Source organism: Lontra canadensis, unplaced genomic scaffold, assembly GCF_010015895.1.
Source record: "Lontra canadensis isolate GAN:19392208 unplaced genomic scaffold, GSC_riverotter_1.0 scaffold94, whole genome shotgun sequence".
Taxonomy (NCBI): Eukaryota; Metazoa; Chordata; class Mammalia; order Carnivora; family Mustelidae; genus Lontra; species Lontra canadensis.
In genome coordinates this window covers 1053549-1070217 of record NW_022631088.1, presented here as the reverse complement: position 1 = coordinate 1070217, position 16669 = coordinate 1053549, and the positions used below count along the sequence as shown (strand labels likewise).

At 50.0% G+C, this 16669-nt stretch overlaps 1 protein-coding gene across 6 annotated transcripts in view; it reads left to right on the top strand.

The window, feature by feature from the left end:
* NTRK3 (neurotrophic receptor tyrosine kinase 3) overlaps nt 1-16669 on the top strand; it is a 367285-nt gene that overhangs the window by 100045 nt on the left and 250571 nt on the right. For all 6 annotated transcript variants that reach the window (XM_032836989.1, XM_032836991.1, XM_032836990.1 and 3 more), the window contains one exon: nt 11030-11098. In XM_032836989.1, the coding sequence (XP_032692880.1) occupies nt 11030-11098 (69 nt within the window). The remainder of the gene's footprint in view (nt 1-11029; nt 11099-16669) is intronic.

Genomic DNA, 16669 nt, shown 5'->3' with positions numbered 1-16669 from the left:
GGCTGGAGAACCCGTGCCCTAGATGCTAACCTCAAGCCCACGCTTAGGCCTGGTCTCCTTCCAACTTCTCATCGTGAAAGAAGGGATCAAGTGCATGTGGGCCTAATCACATTTCCTTATAAACGGACCAAAGCAGCTTTCTCTGCATCATTTTGTTGTTTTGGGGAGACCCATCGATTTTCCTTGAATCCCAAGAGTAGATCTTAGAACAGAGATCTTAAGTGCCTGGTGTAGCTAAAAGATAATGAGCAGAAACGTGCTTTCTGCATCTTGAAGAGCGGGGTGGCCTGGCCTTCCTGCTCCTTCCTGCCCTTCTCCCTGCCAGCCTCCCCGGAATTGGGGTCCCCTATCCTGACAACGTGCTTGGTGTTTTCCTCACCAGCCTCCGGGGGGCCTCAGCCACGCTCCCTGTGGCTTCTCCCCCTCCTTGATAGCCCCTGCTTTGCTTCTAGTTACTTTCTTGATTGTCCCACAGTTGCTTTCTGTGTGTCTTTATTTTTCTCTTGTCACAACGGCTCTCCGGTGAAACATGAGTGTCCCCACTTCAGTGTTCACAGACCAGAATCTGTGTTGGGGGCCGTGGCTCCCTGAACCAGGCCTGGCTGCCTCTGCTCCTGAGAGTCCTGCTGGTTGGAACGCCCCCTGTGGGTCAGGTCTCACCCCCCTGCCCCGACCCTGGGGCTCCAGAGAGAGCTCTCCTGCTTCAGGGCAATTAGCTTTTGGTTAATTTGTCTGAAACGAAACTCCCAAGGAGCAAAAGCCCTCGAAACAGTCTCCATAACGCTCAAGGCCTGGCGAGAGGCAGACTGTGTGGAGGCTCAGAGCTAATGTCAAGGCCTTTTCGTGAGCCCTGCGACCAGACGTCTGCCCCCAGGCGTCACGGTGAGCTCTCCACCTTCCCTGGACCCGTGGGGCCTTCAGGCTCTACCCAGGCATGTGGGCAGTGGGCTGGGCCAGAGTTCGGGTCCCAACGCATCTCCTGGGGGGCGGGGGTGTAGATGCTACTTGTTGTCTCATGAAAGTGGGTTTCTCTGTTCTTTCGTTGAACTGAGATTTTGTTGATGGCTGAGTTCAGGAGGTCATCGCCTGGATCTCTGGCACCTGTTCGCATGGGCTTGGGCCTGTTGTAGATTCAGTGGCGACTGGAGATGGGCCGATAAGGGGAGAGACGCCGCGCTTGAACAATGATAGACTGTGTCTGTCGAGATCCAGGCCCTGTGCCAGCTGCTTTCTGTGCCCCGTTCACCACAGCCCGTTTAGCCCTCACTGCCAGTCGAAGGGACAGGCCCTGTCTGTATCCCCAGTGTGCACAGGAGCAGAGAGGCCGGGGAGTGTACCCTGGGTCACAGAACATGGATGCAGCAGAGGAAGGGCCGGCTCCCGGTCCCGGATGATGCTCAAGTTCTGTGGGGATTCAGCTGAACTCGCTGTACATTTATTGAGTTTTGTTCTGCTCTGGGGCCCGTGAGGGCTTTCCAGGTGAAAAGAGGTGATTCTCCGCTTGCAGGAAGAGCCGTCTGTGGGGGAGGAGGCCAACGGCCGCAGAGCAGTCCATCAAAGCCGGCGGCCTGACAAAATGCATGTGGGCCCAGACAAAATGCATGGGAGGAAGAGGGGGCAAAAAGGTGGCAGACTGGGTGGCACTGGCCATACTTAGGACCATCCAAACTGGGCCTGCAGGACAGGGAGAGAGCATGAATGGGTAGAGGGTGCAGGGCGCCATGGTGTGGAGACGGGGAAGTGCCAGGAAGCCGTGAGGGCTCCGCCAACTTGGGGATCCCACTCTGTTTGTGGTGGGGTGGGACGTCTTCAGGGTTTGTTATGGGGAAGGAGGTGGGTGGTGATGGGAGGACCATGCAAACAGGGGGTTGAGGTCATTGTGTGAAGAGACTTGAACTTCAAGGCGGAGCCTGGACTGGATTAGGTGGGCCGGACATACTGAAAATCCAGCGATCACACCCAAGCCTAGTGTCTCCTGTGTGGGGCCACCCTCCTTCTCCACGTCCTCAGCATGCCTCTTTCCCTGCCTGTCCTGAGCTTCTCCAGCTCGAGAGGACGCCGGCACCTTCCCGGTGGTGTTGCCACGTGGCTGGGGATGACCGGAGTGATTCTGTTCCCCACAAGCTGCGTGGCTGCTGGGTTCTGGGACGGATTGGCACCTGGAGAGAGGACAGCCGCCCTTTGGAGAACTTAAGAGTTCTACTTCTCCGCCTGTTGGTGGCTCCAGTCCACTGAGGGACCCCAGTCAGTGCCTGGCTTGTGCAGATGGTCGAGAGCTGCCATCCGTGGCTCTTAGACCCTTGAAATGTGGCCAGTCCAAATGGAGGTGTGTTGTGAGTGTAAGTACACGTGGATTTCAAAGACAGGATACGCACACAAATGCTAATGAATTATCTCATTAGCATTTATTAGATTGATCCTACAAATGGATGACACTTTATGTTTGTTGAGTAAAGTGTAATGTATGAGTACAACTACTTTCATCTCTTTCTTTTCACTTTTCAAAATGTGACCACCAGAAAATTTGAATTTGCGTATATGGCTCCCATTATATTTTCACGGGTGGGGGCTGGCGCACTTTTTCTGGAACGGTCCATGTACTGAGTAGTTTCTGTCTTCTGTGTTTACTATTCAACCCTGTGTCTCTGATGCAGGCTCCGAGGGTGTATGAGTTTTCTGTAGCTGCTGTAACAAATTACCCTAAACATTGTGGCTTTAAAAACACCAATGTCTTGTCTTACACTGTGTAGCTTAGAACCAGCACGCTCCTCGCTAGGCTAAAAAATCCAGGTGTCCGCAGGCCTGGGGTCCCTGCTGGAGGCTCATGGAGAATTTGTTTCATTGCCTCTCCCAACTTCTAGAGGCCATGCACAACCCTTGGCATGTGGTGTTGGGCTCCATCTTCAAAGCCAGCACAACCCAGGTCTTTTCCTTTCCTCCTTAGTCACATCCCTCTCTGACCTCTCTGTCCCCACCCTTCCACTTCTGAGGATGCTTGTATTTGCTCTGGGGCCAGGGGATAATTGGATAGTTTTCTCATCTCAAGGTCCACACTCTTAATTACATTCACGGAGTCTCTTTCGCCACAGAAACTGATCTATTCTCAGATTCTGGGGACTTGGATGTGGACCTCTTCAGAGGGCCATTATTCCCCCTTGAACGTGGGTCCAGACAACACAGACATGAAGGGGTGTGGCTGTATTCCAAAAATCTATTTACAAGAACAGAGTGCTGGCCTGCAGATGCTAGCTTGCCGAGCCCGGCACTCCATGATGAATGATTCTGCACCCAGTTTCCAATGCGTGGGTTTTTCTCCCCACACCACCAAGCAATTCTGGGACACCAGCTGGGTGTCCTGTAGTTCAACTCAATTCTGCCACCATCTACGCAGAGACAGCATCAGATCCCACTTGAGATGCCGGTCCCCAGTCCAGATTCTTCCTGGTACTTCTGATACCCTGGCTGTAAATCAGAGGTCCCCACGACCCCCCCCTCCTTGGGTTCGATTAATTTACTAGAGTGGCTTACAGAACTCAGGAAACTAATTTACTCACTGGATTACTGGTTTATTACAAAGGATATTAAAGAGTACAAATCAACAGCCGGATGAAGAGATACATAAGGCCAGGTCTCGAACCAAGGAGCTTTCGTCCTTGTGGAGTTTGGTGTCTGGCCTGGTGGCACATGGAAGTGTTGTGGTTCACCAATCCTGGACCCTCTTTTTTTAAAATGGGGTTTATATGGGGCTTTTATTACTTAGGCCTATTTGAGTCCATCATTGGCCACTGGTGATTGATTCAACCTCCACTGCCTCTCCCCTCTCTAGAAATCAGGGAGTAGGACTGAAAGTTCTAGTCCTCTATCTATGGTTGGTTCCCGTAGCAACCAGCCCCCATCTTCAGGGGCTTTGCAAAAGTCCCCTCATTCTCTGAAGCAATCTCAGGAGCTGAGGAGAAGAGCTCAAATATTGTAACAAAAGATGTTCTCATCGTTCTTACTGCTCAAGAAACTCCGGGGGTTTTGGTAGCTGTGAGCCAAGAATGCTGGACCAAGAGCAAATACCTATTTCTTGACCATAACCATCATTTCTGTATGCTATGTGGGGTGACATTTTTGGTTGGATGCCTGATGGAAAAGATTCTGTGGTCCAATAAGTTTGAGACTCAGTAGGTCAGATCCTTCTCTTCATAAAGGCTCTGAGAAGTTCTGCAATAAATGAGCCCATTTAATTTGTTTAAAACCACATTTTTCAAGCAACATGAATTTTTTTGCCCTTGTAATATCCATAAACGTACTACAGATTTAAGATTCCCAGGAACATTCTCTGGGAAACCCTGGTCCAGCCCAGCACAGGGCCTTGTAGAAAAGCTGCCTCCAGTCTCCTGATCTAAGGTCAAGAGACCAGTCACGTCACTTGAGATTTGATTAGAGAAAGCATTTTGGCTTCATTAAAGTTCATTAAATGAGCCATCCAGTGTAATTTAGCTGAATAAAAATGGCTCAAATGGCCTTAACCCCCACCCCCTTTTACAGCAATTTAATTGAGGGAAAAGCAAATATATCAATGATGTAGAAAAATATTTCTTGTCTTCAAGAGGAGCGTTGGGCTGTAGCCCCTGCTTCCTTGTCACAGGCACTGGATTTTAAGAGGTTGGCTCGCAGAGCTTCCTTGGTGGCTAGTGGCAGGGCTGGGGGATGAGATTGCATATGGCTTTTCCTTCCTTCCCACCGGTTCATCCCAAGGCGGTTGGTGGCAGCCACCTTCATGACTCCTCATGGTGGGCTGCAGTCATCTCTGGTGTGGGGCCAACTGTACACAAGTCACAAGGTCAAGGTCAATGCAGCATACATGCCCTGGGTCTTGGAGAAGTGGGCAGTAGACTGGCGGCCTCCTCCTCCTCTGGTGGGTTGGTTCCTTTCCAGCAAACTCTATGTGGGGTTGGTGCTGCATGGGGGTGGGGTGGTGGTTCTCTTTTCTTGACCTTCCCTCCATGTTCTTCAGCAATTTCAAAAGGATCCTGGTATGGGGTGGCAGGGGAGGGAGTTGGCTATTTCCAAGAAGACCGAGGAGATGTTTCTTTTATGGGGAAACTGAAAGGAGGACAGACAGATTGCCAAGGGGACATCTGATTTCACGAAAGGGAAGGAAGAATTGCACCTTTTTTTTTTTTTTTTAAAGATTTTATTTATTTATTTGAGAGAGAGAGAGAGAACAAGTGAGGGGAGGGGCAGAGGGAGAAGCAGGCTCTCTGCTGGGCCGGGAGCCAGACTCAGGGCTTGATCCCAGCACCCTTAGATGATGACCCGAGCTGAAGGCTGATACTTAACTGACTGAACCACCCAGGCGCCCAAGGAATTGCACCTTTCAAAATGCTGCCTTCTTGGACGAAGGAAATGAGATTGAGATCATGATGGACGCAGCCAGTAAGCCACAGCTCCTGGAGCCTACAAGATGAGAAGGGCCTTGACCTCTGCTAGTTAGCTGTGCTTGATGCTCTGAGCCAGGACAGTGTTCAGAATAGGCCTTTTGCAGGCAGTGGAATGGATCCTCTAGGAGAAGCCACCTTTGTCTTTGGGCTGCAGCTGAACACGCTCCTTGTTCTCAGTGTTTTTTTTCTCTCTCTCTTTTTTTCTTTTCTCACTCCAAAGGGTTTATTGAGACGAGTTTCACATCCAAGTCCAGGGCAGAGGGGATGGGACCTATAAACAGGAACCTGGTGCGAGGTAAATAGAGGAAGAGGGTGGGGGGCCCAGGAGAGGAGACACAGACTATCACACAGTGATAATGACTTTGGAGAGGGGGCTCCATTAACATACCGTGTATTTATACAGATGTAAGGGGAGTTGTGGGGGGCCCAGGGGCCCCCAGTTCTGGAAGATGGAAAAGAGAGTTTGGGGGGTTCAAAGAGGGAACCTGGCACCTTCCAGCGATCCTTTACACACTCCAGTCTTGAAACACAACCTGCCTCCCGGGCCTGCCTCTGCCGAGAGAAGAGGAAGAAGCCCTTCCAAACATCAGCCATGCTGTACATCCAGGAACTCTACGAAGTCTCCCAGCTTCAGGATCGCTTGTGGATGGAGCTTAGTGTCCCCTCCTCAAGTCTCAGCCCCCATAGACTTGGTACCTTTGGGGCAACACAGGAATTCATCTGGTTGCCTTTTCTTGGTGACAGGATCCATCTTGAGTGACCTCTGGTTGGACAGCAGGGTTCCCAGGGTGGAGGGCGATATCCTCCCAGATCATGGGTTCTATCCTGCTGGAGTCGGCTGTCCCCTTTAGGAAAGTCATGAGGCTGCTTGCCATGCTGAGGTGTTAAGCCTGGGAGGACCCGTGTTCACCAAGGGGTTAATGGAAGAAAGGGCCATCTCAGCCCTCTGTTTCCTCTGGGTCTGATTTTGGCCATCTGTGTGTCTGGCTCCCTGTTCCCAGAGCACCCAGGAGCTTCCTCATTGTTCATTACTCTGGGCCCCAGAGTCTGGACTGTGAGAGAGCCAGCAGTGCACGACAGAATTAATGGCTGTTTGGTAGTCTCAGATGAGGGATACGGGGGCAATGTCACAGAGCTTGATTTTGGGAAAGTATTTGATGCCTCATCTCGTAAAATCTTGCTCACCAAATTAATTCCAGTGGTCAGGTGGCTGGGAACCTGGCCATTGACCCAAGAACAAGTCAGGGGGGGATAATGGATCTGTCAGGGACGAGGCTTCTGGAAGACGCTGCTGTGGGGCCTGAGGCAGGATGGTTCTTAACCCTCGAGTCTGATGAGCAGGGTAACCAGCCCATCAATTACAGGTGGCAGGTGAATCCAGCTGAGGCACTAGCTGGGAGGAAAATCAGGGGTAGTGAGTTCTGAGGGGGGCCGTCAGTCAATCAAAGCCCCGTGTCTCAGTGTCCCCATTTTCCTGCACCATGAGCATTTATAAATGCCCATGAGGGACGGGTGGCCAGAGGTGTGCCCTGCTTATCTTGGGGTGGCTCTGTGTTTGCCTTGCTTGTCCTCTGTGTACATAACTGTCTCTGGGGCTGGGGGCTTCTCTCGCGCATCTCTGGCGGGGTACTGGGTACATGTACAGTTGTGCAGGTTGTGTGCACTGCCTTCCTCCAGGGACTCGTGTAGCGCAGTGCCCCCGTCTCTGGCAACGTACGCCGACGTACGGGTGTGTGCATGTGTGCACGTACCTGGGAATTTACATGTCTGCGCATCGGTTGCGCACGTTCCTGGGGGTGTGGTTTGTTGCTTCTTGACCGAGTCTTGGCATTAAGGCCACTCAGACCCGTTCAGATCGACCGCAGAGATGTCAGTAACACCCGCCCGGTTCCGTTGCATATACTAAATAGGGTCACGAATGTAAAAGTGCTGAACACAGTACCTGGTGTTCAGTAGGAAGCCCTTGGTGAGTGGTGGCTGTTGGTTTTAGTGGTAGTGAAGGGAGGCAGGGAGGTGGGAGCACAGGAGAGTAGCTGGTGTGCAGAAGAGGTAAGGGCAGGCTTTCCCTCCAACGGGAGGAGATGGTCTGTATCCCAGGGAGGTGGCTGGGGAGGAGGGGAGCTGGTCGTCCTAGACACAGCCCGTAAGTCCTGCAGCGGCTGCTCCATCTGGCCAAAGAGCTGGAGGAATCCAGGGGCCCTTTCTCTTCCGGGTGGGGCTTGGTGGGCGTGGCAGGAAGGAGATGAAGCCAAGACAACCCCAGGAGAACAGGGGCCCCCCTCCCCTGTCTACCCCCCCTTCCCGAATGTCCCAGTCCCCCCTCCCCTCTCCAGCTTGTAATAAGGAGATAATACTATTTCTTAGTCTTTATTTGCCCAGAATGCCTGTTATTTTCTTTCTTCTAGAATCCAATTTTCTCATGACATTTCTGCCTAATGTAGCAAAACATGACCTTTGTGAAAGGACGTTGCTGGTAGCCTGATCCCTCAGGCTCCCCAGGAACCCCCCGGCACACGCTCCCAGGCTGGTCTTCCCTCAGAGATGGGCAGGGTCCCCGCTTCACCTGCCTCACACCTGCATTAGTCCCTGCTTCTTGCTGGGGTGCGGAGGGGGAGAGACAGACGGGGCTGCTTCTGAGCGCTCGGCAAATCTGGGGTTCCTGGCTGCTAACTGTCATGGGGTGCTGCTCGGTTTTAGAACTGGGGGTTCTGTTGAAGGAGGTGCTGGAGTGAGGAGGAGACCTCACGGCTGGCGGCCCTGTCTGACGTCGACTGCCACTGCTGCGGTTGTGGGTAGATAGTGAGCCGGGAGAGCAGGACAGAAGGCTTCCACCTGGGTGAGTCGCTCACATTTGCTGGAACCTCACAGAGGCTAAGCGTAATGGGGACCCAAGCACGGTACCGAGACCCAGAATCCTTGACCCCAAGGTCTGAGCTCCAGGTGCAAAACCCAGTGTAAAGCCAGCCGCTCGCTGGGCATGTGCACCAGATCCCCACTCCACCCTCCTGAGCAGGAGGTGGGTCAGGGGAGCCGTGCTCCACTGGTGTCCTTAAGTGGCCACCATGCAGGCCTTCCTTTATCTCCCTATCCTTCTGATCACTGGGACATGGAGGCAGTTTTCAGGCCTACAACGGACTGGGGCTAGGGGTTTTGGGAAGCTCGGACAGGTTAAAGTTTATAAGCTTTGGTGATTCATATGCAGTTCGAGGTCTTCCTTCCGTCGGCAGGAAGCAGGCTCCGGAGTTGTCTACCGTAGACAGTGATGTGCGGGCTGGAGGACACTATGGAGAGTGCTGGGTGCAGGGGGAGTGGAACAGGATGCCTGGGCATCTGTTCCTGTCGTTCCCTTCCTTTGCCCACCAGTCCCCTGTACCCGCAGAAAGGGGGCTGTCTTTCTAGCACAGTCACCGGCTGTCACCAAGGGTAGGGCTGCCTCAGATATGAAGGGGAAGCCCTGTCCCTTAGGTTGTCCTTGTGTGTGCCATCTGTCCCTGTGAAATCGGTGCGTGCCGTCTGTGATGCCACCAGCCTGGACTTCCCCGTGACCTCCAGACCCAGGTATCCACCAGCCTAGCTGATTTCTCTTTCTGGATATTTCACAGGCATCTCAGACTTAGCATTTGCAAGGGGAGGCTCATGATCTGAACCCCAGATAGCACGCTTTTACAGCCTTCCTGGTCTCACTAAATGATCTGGCTGCTGGCCTGATGGCAGCGTCTTGCTCCCTTCTCTCCCAGGCCCAATCTAGTAGGAGGTTCTGGTGGTACTCTCCCCCGCGCCCCTTGAATCCGCCTGCTTCGTTATCTCTAATCCCCTTCCTCATCACTACCGCAGCCTCCTAATCAAAATCGTCTGCCAGCTTCCAGGCTTGATCTCTTACTTTAAGAAATGGTAATTAGATTATGTCCCTTCCCTACTTAAAGCCATCCAGTGCCTTCTCTTTGCTCCTTAAAATAAAAATCCAAGGTTCTCACCATGGCCGGCAAGGTGGTTGTGGCTGTCACCTCTCCTCCTTACCCCTGACCACTCTCCCCTACCTCCTTTCCCACCGGCCCCCTTTCTGCCTTTGCTCTTCTTGCTCCCACTGCCCAGAAAACCCCAGCCCTGGCACCAGTTCATTCTAGCTCTGGCCTCAGCTCGATGCTACCCTCTTGAAGGGCACCTCCCGAAGCGCCTGTGTGAAGGAGCTGTCTCCCTCTCCGGCATCCATGATGGCCTCATTTGGTTTGTCCCCTTCCTTCTGTCATTGGCAAACTGCCGTTGCCTTGCTTATTCATTTGTAACTTGAACGTAAGTTTCAGAGGGACCTTCTCCTTCGTGCCCCCTTCGTTCCCCCAAGGAGTCTGTATTTGGTTCCTCCCCAAGTGTCTGCTGTAGAAGTCATCTAAGTAGAGGTATGCAGAGAGCGTAATGCGCACGTGTGTGAACAAGAGTCTGTACTTGGGTTCATCACCTGCGTGTTTAATTGGCACCACTGCACACATGCACCCGTGTGCACGCACGTGGGTGTGGATAATGTTGACCTGAGTGGCATCTTACCACCGTCCCATCTCATCAGTGCAGGAGTAGTGCTCCTGCGGGATCATGTTGACTCCAGCCATGTCTAACTGCCGTCTTGAAGGGCTGTTGTCATGTCAAGAGTCGTCTGTTGAGCCTGGCAACGTGGTCACCGTGGGTGTGTTTCTTCTGTTATTTGGAAGACTAATGGCTACTCCTTTCCTCTGTACATCCTAATGAGAACAATTAAATAGCCATTAGGAGGAGAACAGAAGTGTGAACAAAAGGCTGATGTCTTGATCACGGATGGGCCTCTTTGCTGGGGGAGGGACTGGGTAGAAGAAATTGTAGGTGACCTGCAGGGTTTCCCACTATTGTGAATGTTAAGAATTCTTGATGGTAACAGGGGACGTAGTTTCATTTATGCAAGACGAGTAAGTCCTGGAGATGTACCGTACAGCGTCGTGAGTCATTAATTAGGTGGTGTGTACACCTAAAAATGTGTTAAGAGGTTATATCTTATATTAACGGTTATAGCAAAAAAAAAAAAAAAAGAAAAGAAAGAAAGAGGGAGGGAGAGGGAGGGAGGAAATTTTTTAAAGTTGATGGTTAAGTTTATGGCATTGTTTATGGTGACAGTTTCATGGGTATACACTTGCCTTGAAATTAATCAAGATGTATGCATTAAATATGCCCAGTTTTTTAAATGTCTGTGACACTTCAATAATAAAAATGAAGAATAAAGCTTGTTGGCTTGTGTATCCTAAGAGCTCTCTACCCCTGTGGGAGGGCGGCCTCCAGAAGTTTCCCTGAACCTTTACTATGGTGAGAGAATGTGGGAAAATGACCAACAGTTCTTTTCTTTTCCTTTCTTTCTTTCTTTTTTTTTTTTTTTACATTGTAAATCTCTCACTTTCCTTTCCTCGAAATCCTCTCCAAACTTGATCTGGGGCCTTGACTACTGGCGGATACACCGTTAACAGAATGGAACAAAGAAAAGAACAACAAAACCAGGCTCCTGTGAAATAACCAAGTTTCCTACCAAGAGCATTACTCAAGCCGGGTCTGTCCCTTAATTTGCCCTTTATCTGTCACTCTTGCAGAAACCTGTCGAGTAACCGGCTCACCACACTCTCATGGCAGCTCTTCCAGACGCTGAGTCTTCGGGAATTGTAAGTTTGGCTTTGAAGACCCTCCAAGCAGTAGAGCGGTGGTAGAGGTTGGGTGAGGAGAAATGTGGGGCAGTGGAACCACCCGAGGTTGGGTGTGCCCTTGGGGCTCCTTGGGCTGGGTGGCACAGAGTGTACCATGTTCAGCGAGAGCGAGACCCCCTCTTTGTTGCTTGGTTTCTGATGCTCTTTCCAACACATTTCCGAAGAAGACCGGGATCTTATCTCTGAGCAGGACCTAGTTCTGTGGTCTGTAGGTAACTAGTAGTAATAGCCTTTATACTTATAATAATAGAGAGTATTTTTAATTTATAACAAGTGACACTCATACTATGTGATTTTGTGGATGTTCAGGTGTGCTTTCATTGATGTGACTTTAGCTTTATCATCATGAAAAAAATAGATTTATCATCATGAGCATTATGGGAGATAGGTGTTATTATATCTCCAATATAAAATGTATTTCTTCATTTTAAGGTGAAGGTGCTGAGCCCCCAAAAGGCACAGGAGACCCAGGCAAGATTGCGTTGTTAGGAACTGGCCGACCTAGGCCTTGAACCCAGGCCTCTGACTTCCGATTGCGTGCCCTTTCCGTCACTCATCATCTTTAGTCAGCCTGTTTGGCTTGCATATGGGCATCCCGATGGTGAGGGGTGGGAGGCAAGTCCATATATTTATTCCATCTGCCTGTAGACTGCTTGGCCTGACTACCTTCCCAGGCTGATTGATGTACCCCTACCCCCTCCAGCCATTTTGTGCAAATCCTTGTTGGATGGAGGAGTGAAAATTCCTGACCACTGCTGGAAAAAACGAGTCGTGTTGTTGTGTGAGTCATCAGGGTCATCGCTGTGCATGAAGGACAGCATGTTATGTTGAGGGAACAAATCAAGGAATGAATTGAAAAGGAATTGAGGCATGGATGAAATTAGGGAGTTAGGGTTCCAGAGACACTGCTCATGTGTTCCCTTTTACTTAGTGACTTAGTATTCCCTTTTACTTAGTGACTTAGTGACTCAAGGCTTGATAAAGCCTTGAGATCCAAGGCTTTACCAAGAGTCGGTAGCCTTGGATCTCTGCCAATGCTGTCAGCTTTTCAATCCCCCACTGGAGGATCCCTCCACCTGGGACGACCTGAGTTCACGAATGAGTCAGGATCTTAGCTTTTCCAATCCAGCTGGTCGAGGAGGGGAATATTTACATCCAGTGACTCAATAGCCCATTACCCCATGATGGCTTTGTATACCCCAGTTATCCTCATGGACCTGATTGCCCTGATTCTTTGAAAGGCCATCCTAGGGCCGGGAAATACAGAGGTGATCTCAACAGTGCTGGAGAGTTCAGGACAGTACTGCTGTGGGTTGCCTTCCCTTCTTAGATTTTACCGTTCCCTCTGGGCTACTCCTCTGGTGTGGCCCCAGGAGATATAGTGATTACAGTCCTTTAGTCACAAAGGGCTGAGATCCTGCGGTACACTGATTAAAAACTACCCGGGCTGAGGAAAACGTAAATATATACTTACTTGTTTATATAACACTGAAAAACCTAGATGATGTCCCAGGTGTCACAGACAGCTAAATGTCAGACCGTTTGACTTGATGCATCGTATTCATTCCCATCTTTGTAGGTGGAAGAAAACCTTAGCATTAAATGAACATGACTGCTAAGATCACTACTAACGATTTCCGAGATCTGACTCCTGTGCCAGGCACTGTGCCAAGCAATCTCTTAAATTATGTACATTCGTTATTTAATTTAATCCTTGTAGTAATTTATCGGGTAGGAATTATTACCGTCACTTCACATTCGGGGACCCTGAGGTACTCAGCAAGGTGAAGTATCTTGTTTCGGGTTACCCATTAGCCAAGGGGTAGCATATGGACTCAAGGTCTTGACCACTCTCGTTAGCTGTCCCTTAGCCTCTCAAAATCTGTTTCCAATTCAAGGAGCAGTTCTGCAATAATTGTCAAAAATTGCATGATTGCAATTCCTTCTTATGTTGCCCTAGATCCGATCAAGGGCTCTGCCATAGAGGAGCTAGCTGGAGGCTCTCTTTCTTGGGAGTCTCATGTGACTTCTCACAGAATGCCTTCCCCTTCCTCTGTAGGAGGCAAGGGACAGCATCTCTCTGGGGGACATCTGGGGTCTGCAGTTGGCTGAATTATTGAGAAAACGTTCAGTGCTCCTTCTAAAAAATCATTGGATATGAAATCAATGGTGTGCTGCCCTGGTGACCTGTTTCGTGGAGTTTCAGAAACAGTTGTTCCGTGGATATATATTTAAAGAAAATGTCAGATTTATCCCAGAGGATCATGGGATTCTGCATTCATCTTTGCCCAGGATCAATACACCGGTGAGGTAGATGTGACTTATGGACAAATGAAGACGTTCCCTCCAGTGTGAGCCAGTGTGTGAGGGCCACCATGTCCCAGAGTATTTTATTTCTGTCACATTGTTAAATAAGAAAAAAATTACGTGGGAAAATAAAGAAGCCCCCCTCTTGTCCTGGTAGGGGTCTATTTTATGAGGAAGAGTTGAATGTTGAGAGTGGAAAATTTATCTTTTGGCTGGAGGGTCCTCATGTTGGCTTTTCACTGTGGTTATGATTAAAATCCAAACAATCCCAGTTCCTGGCAAATGGAAGAGGGGGTAGTATTTTCTTGTCCGACTTCCTGATTAGTCCACATGGTGCCATCTGGCATGAGCCTTGTAGATTGCCAGGGTCTACCCAATGGAGCCTGTGGGCTGGGGTGTGGGGATGGGTTGGGTATTTCCAGGAAGATAGAATCTTGGCCTTGGAGGAGAGAGGCCAGGGGGAGATGGCTTTCTGTGCCATGATAGCCAGAAGATCCCAAAGCCAGAGTGGGAGGCTTTGAGCCACCTTTTGCGGGAACAGAAGGAGCTAACTAAGGCATTCAGTGACTTCTTGGCACATTTTGTTCTGTCATTGAGGATCTCTGCCTACCCCAACCAGATGCCCCCCCACTGGAAGGTCCTTGCTATAAGAACGGATCTGGTGGCATTCTCCATTGGAAGGGCCGAGTATCTACGACCTTTCCCATAGTAGAGAAGGAGACAGAAGAGCCCTCTATTGAGCACCTATTATGAACAAAGTCCTGACTCATCTTTGGAGCAACCCCCACGGGAGGTATCATAAACAGTCTTACAAATGAAGGATCCAGGCTTGGCCAAGTTAAACAACTGGTCCGGGATCACAGAGCTTATCAATGGGAATGGGAATTAGTATTATGGTAATTAGCATTACCACCATCCAGGTCTGCTGTTTCCAAAGACCAGTGCTCTTCCCTTAAACAATTCAGTAAACTTCCCCTATACTTGCTGTCTCCTTCTGGAAACCACTCTCAAGAATGTGGCTTCCTGAGTGGAATCACCGGATTGGGGGTGGGGAGATGGAGACCCAGACAAGTTAGCATCTCAGAGCCCTGGTCATGATCTGGAAGCTTCCCTTACTCATTTCCCATTTACTTTTCTCAGATGAAGGATATGGTTTTGGCTGATCACCTGACCTGTTGTTCTTATTGAAAGAACTGCAGGCATCTTTCAAGACTCCTTTGGAGAACTTAGCACTGTGTCAGTGGCATGGGTTTGCAGAAATTTCAGTTGGCATTGCACAGTTGCTCTCAGAAGTTTCTGGTTGTATCAAGGTGGTGTTTTGTTTTTTTTTTTTTTTTTTCCTTATGAAGCCTGGAACTGTCTGTCCAGAAATCAGAACAGGAATCAAAGAGATTGTCTTAGAGATAAAGAATGAATTAGAAAGAAAAGAAGCTTGGATTCTGAATCCCATGATGCAATTTAGGCAAAGGCAAGAGGCACCAGAGGATATAAACCCACAGCACAGAACCCTTCCAGAAATACCCTAGGGACCATTAGTGTATCTCAAACAGGCTTCTCTTAATATCCTGCACAGAGCAGACATGATTAAAACAGATTGGAATATTTCGTTTTCTTAAAGCAAAGTGATAATTACCTCTGGTATAATTTGCAGATTTAATCGACTTGGTAAAATATTAACTCGGTATTGGGGGTGGGTTTGGGCTGATCCTGGCACTTTCTTTTCTCCTAGTCTTGGCCATGACTGCTTTCCACAGCTCTCAGAGAAGTCCCTGAACAGTCATGTTCATAATAGCATTACTGTAATAATAATTTCTGGTCTCTTTATAGTCCGTTTCAATTCACAAAGCATGTTATCATGTATTATCGCTAATCCTCATAATAACTTTGTGCAGGAAGAGGGTCGAGCACAATTACCCCCATTTTGCAGAAGTTAAAGCAGAACCTTGGGGAAGAAGTTACGGGCCAAATTAGTTTCCTAGGGTTGCCTTGATAGATCACGACAAATAAGGAGGCTTCATACCACAGAAAGTGACTCTACCCTTCTGGAGTTCAGAAGGCTCAAACTAAGGTGTCACAGGGCCACTCTTCCTTCAAGAGGCTCTAGGGAAGAATCTTTGCTTATCTTTTCGGGCTTCTGGTGGCCCCTGGTGGTCTTGGCTTGTTTCAATGCTGCTCCTGTCTCTGCTTTCATCTTCATGTGGCCGTGCTCCCTGTCTCTGCGTCTTTGGCTTTTCCCCTCTTGTCTCTTATAAGGACACCCGTCCTTGGATTTAGGACCCTCCCTAAATCCAGAATGATCTTGTCCCGTGATCATCCCATGATCCTTCTCGGGATCATATCCACAGAAGACCCTTTTTCTAAGTAAGGTCACATTCACAGGTCTTGGGGGTGAGGTCTTGCCCAGATCTTTCAGGGGAGACACAACTCAGTGCACTAGCCTTGCCCAGCTTGACCGTAGGCTCCACTCAAACCTTGTGTTTGTGCACTTCTTCTGCCACTGTGTTATCTCTGGGAGGCCAGTGGCGAGCATCACGTGGACCTGTGGACAGGCTTCCCTGGTTGGCCGTAGATCTACACCCCTGGCCCCAGGATCGCCACTGGCAGCACCGGTTCTGTGGAGGGAAGAAGAAAGGCAGAGTGATGACCGGAGGGGAACCAGTGTTTTCTGAATACACTGCCATGGCCTTGGCCTTGCAGAGAGGCATCTGTGTGTGCCTGGATGGGGCTGAGTTAATCTGCGGGTCGCCCCTAGGGCCCTGCAATTAGGCCCTGGGCCATATTGGGGCATGGGCTGGGTGTAGGATAAGCTCTGCCCCGAAGCAGCTGTGGCTGTGTCCTTCACGGGGCTGCCTGCATTATTGATGGGGCAGGGAAGGCTCACTTCAGGCTCCTCCTTTGGGACCTGGAGCTCTGGCCGATGGCTCCTCTTCGAGACACCTGACTTGCTAAAAGAGTGGGTGGCATCATATAGACTGAGGGCTGCCTTTCTCTGCTTCTGGCCCCCCTTCCTGAACCCTCTCTCATCAGGATGGAAAACTATGGTAGGTTTGCTCGGTGGGATGCCCGGGACACCTGTCTTCAGACTCAACATGCTTTCTGTTGTGTGTGTCCGTCTTGCTGTCTAGGAGGAAAGTCCCAAGGGCGGAGGGACAAGCTGAAGGTTTCTGTGCAGTTTCCAGGACACTGCTAGGGGACCAGATCCTAGAGGAGAAGGATGGAAGG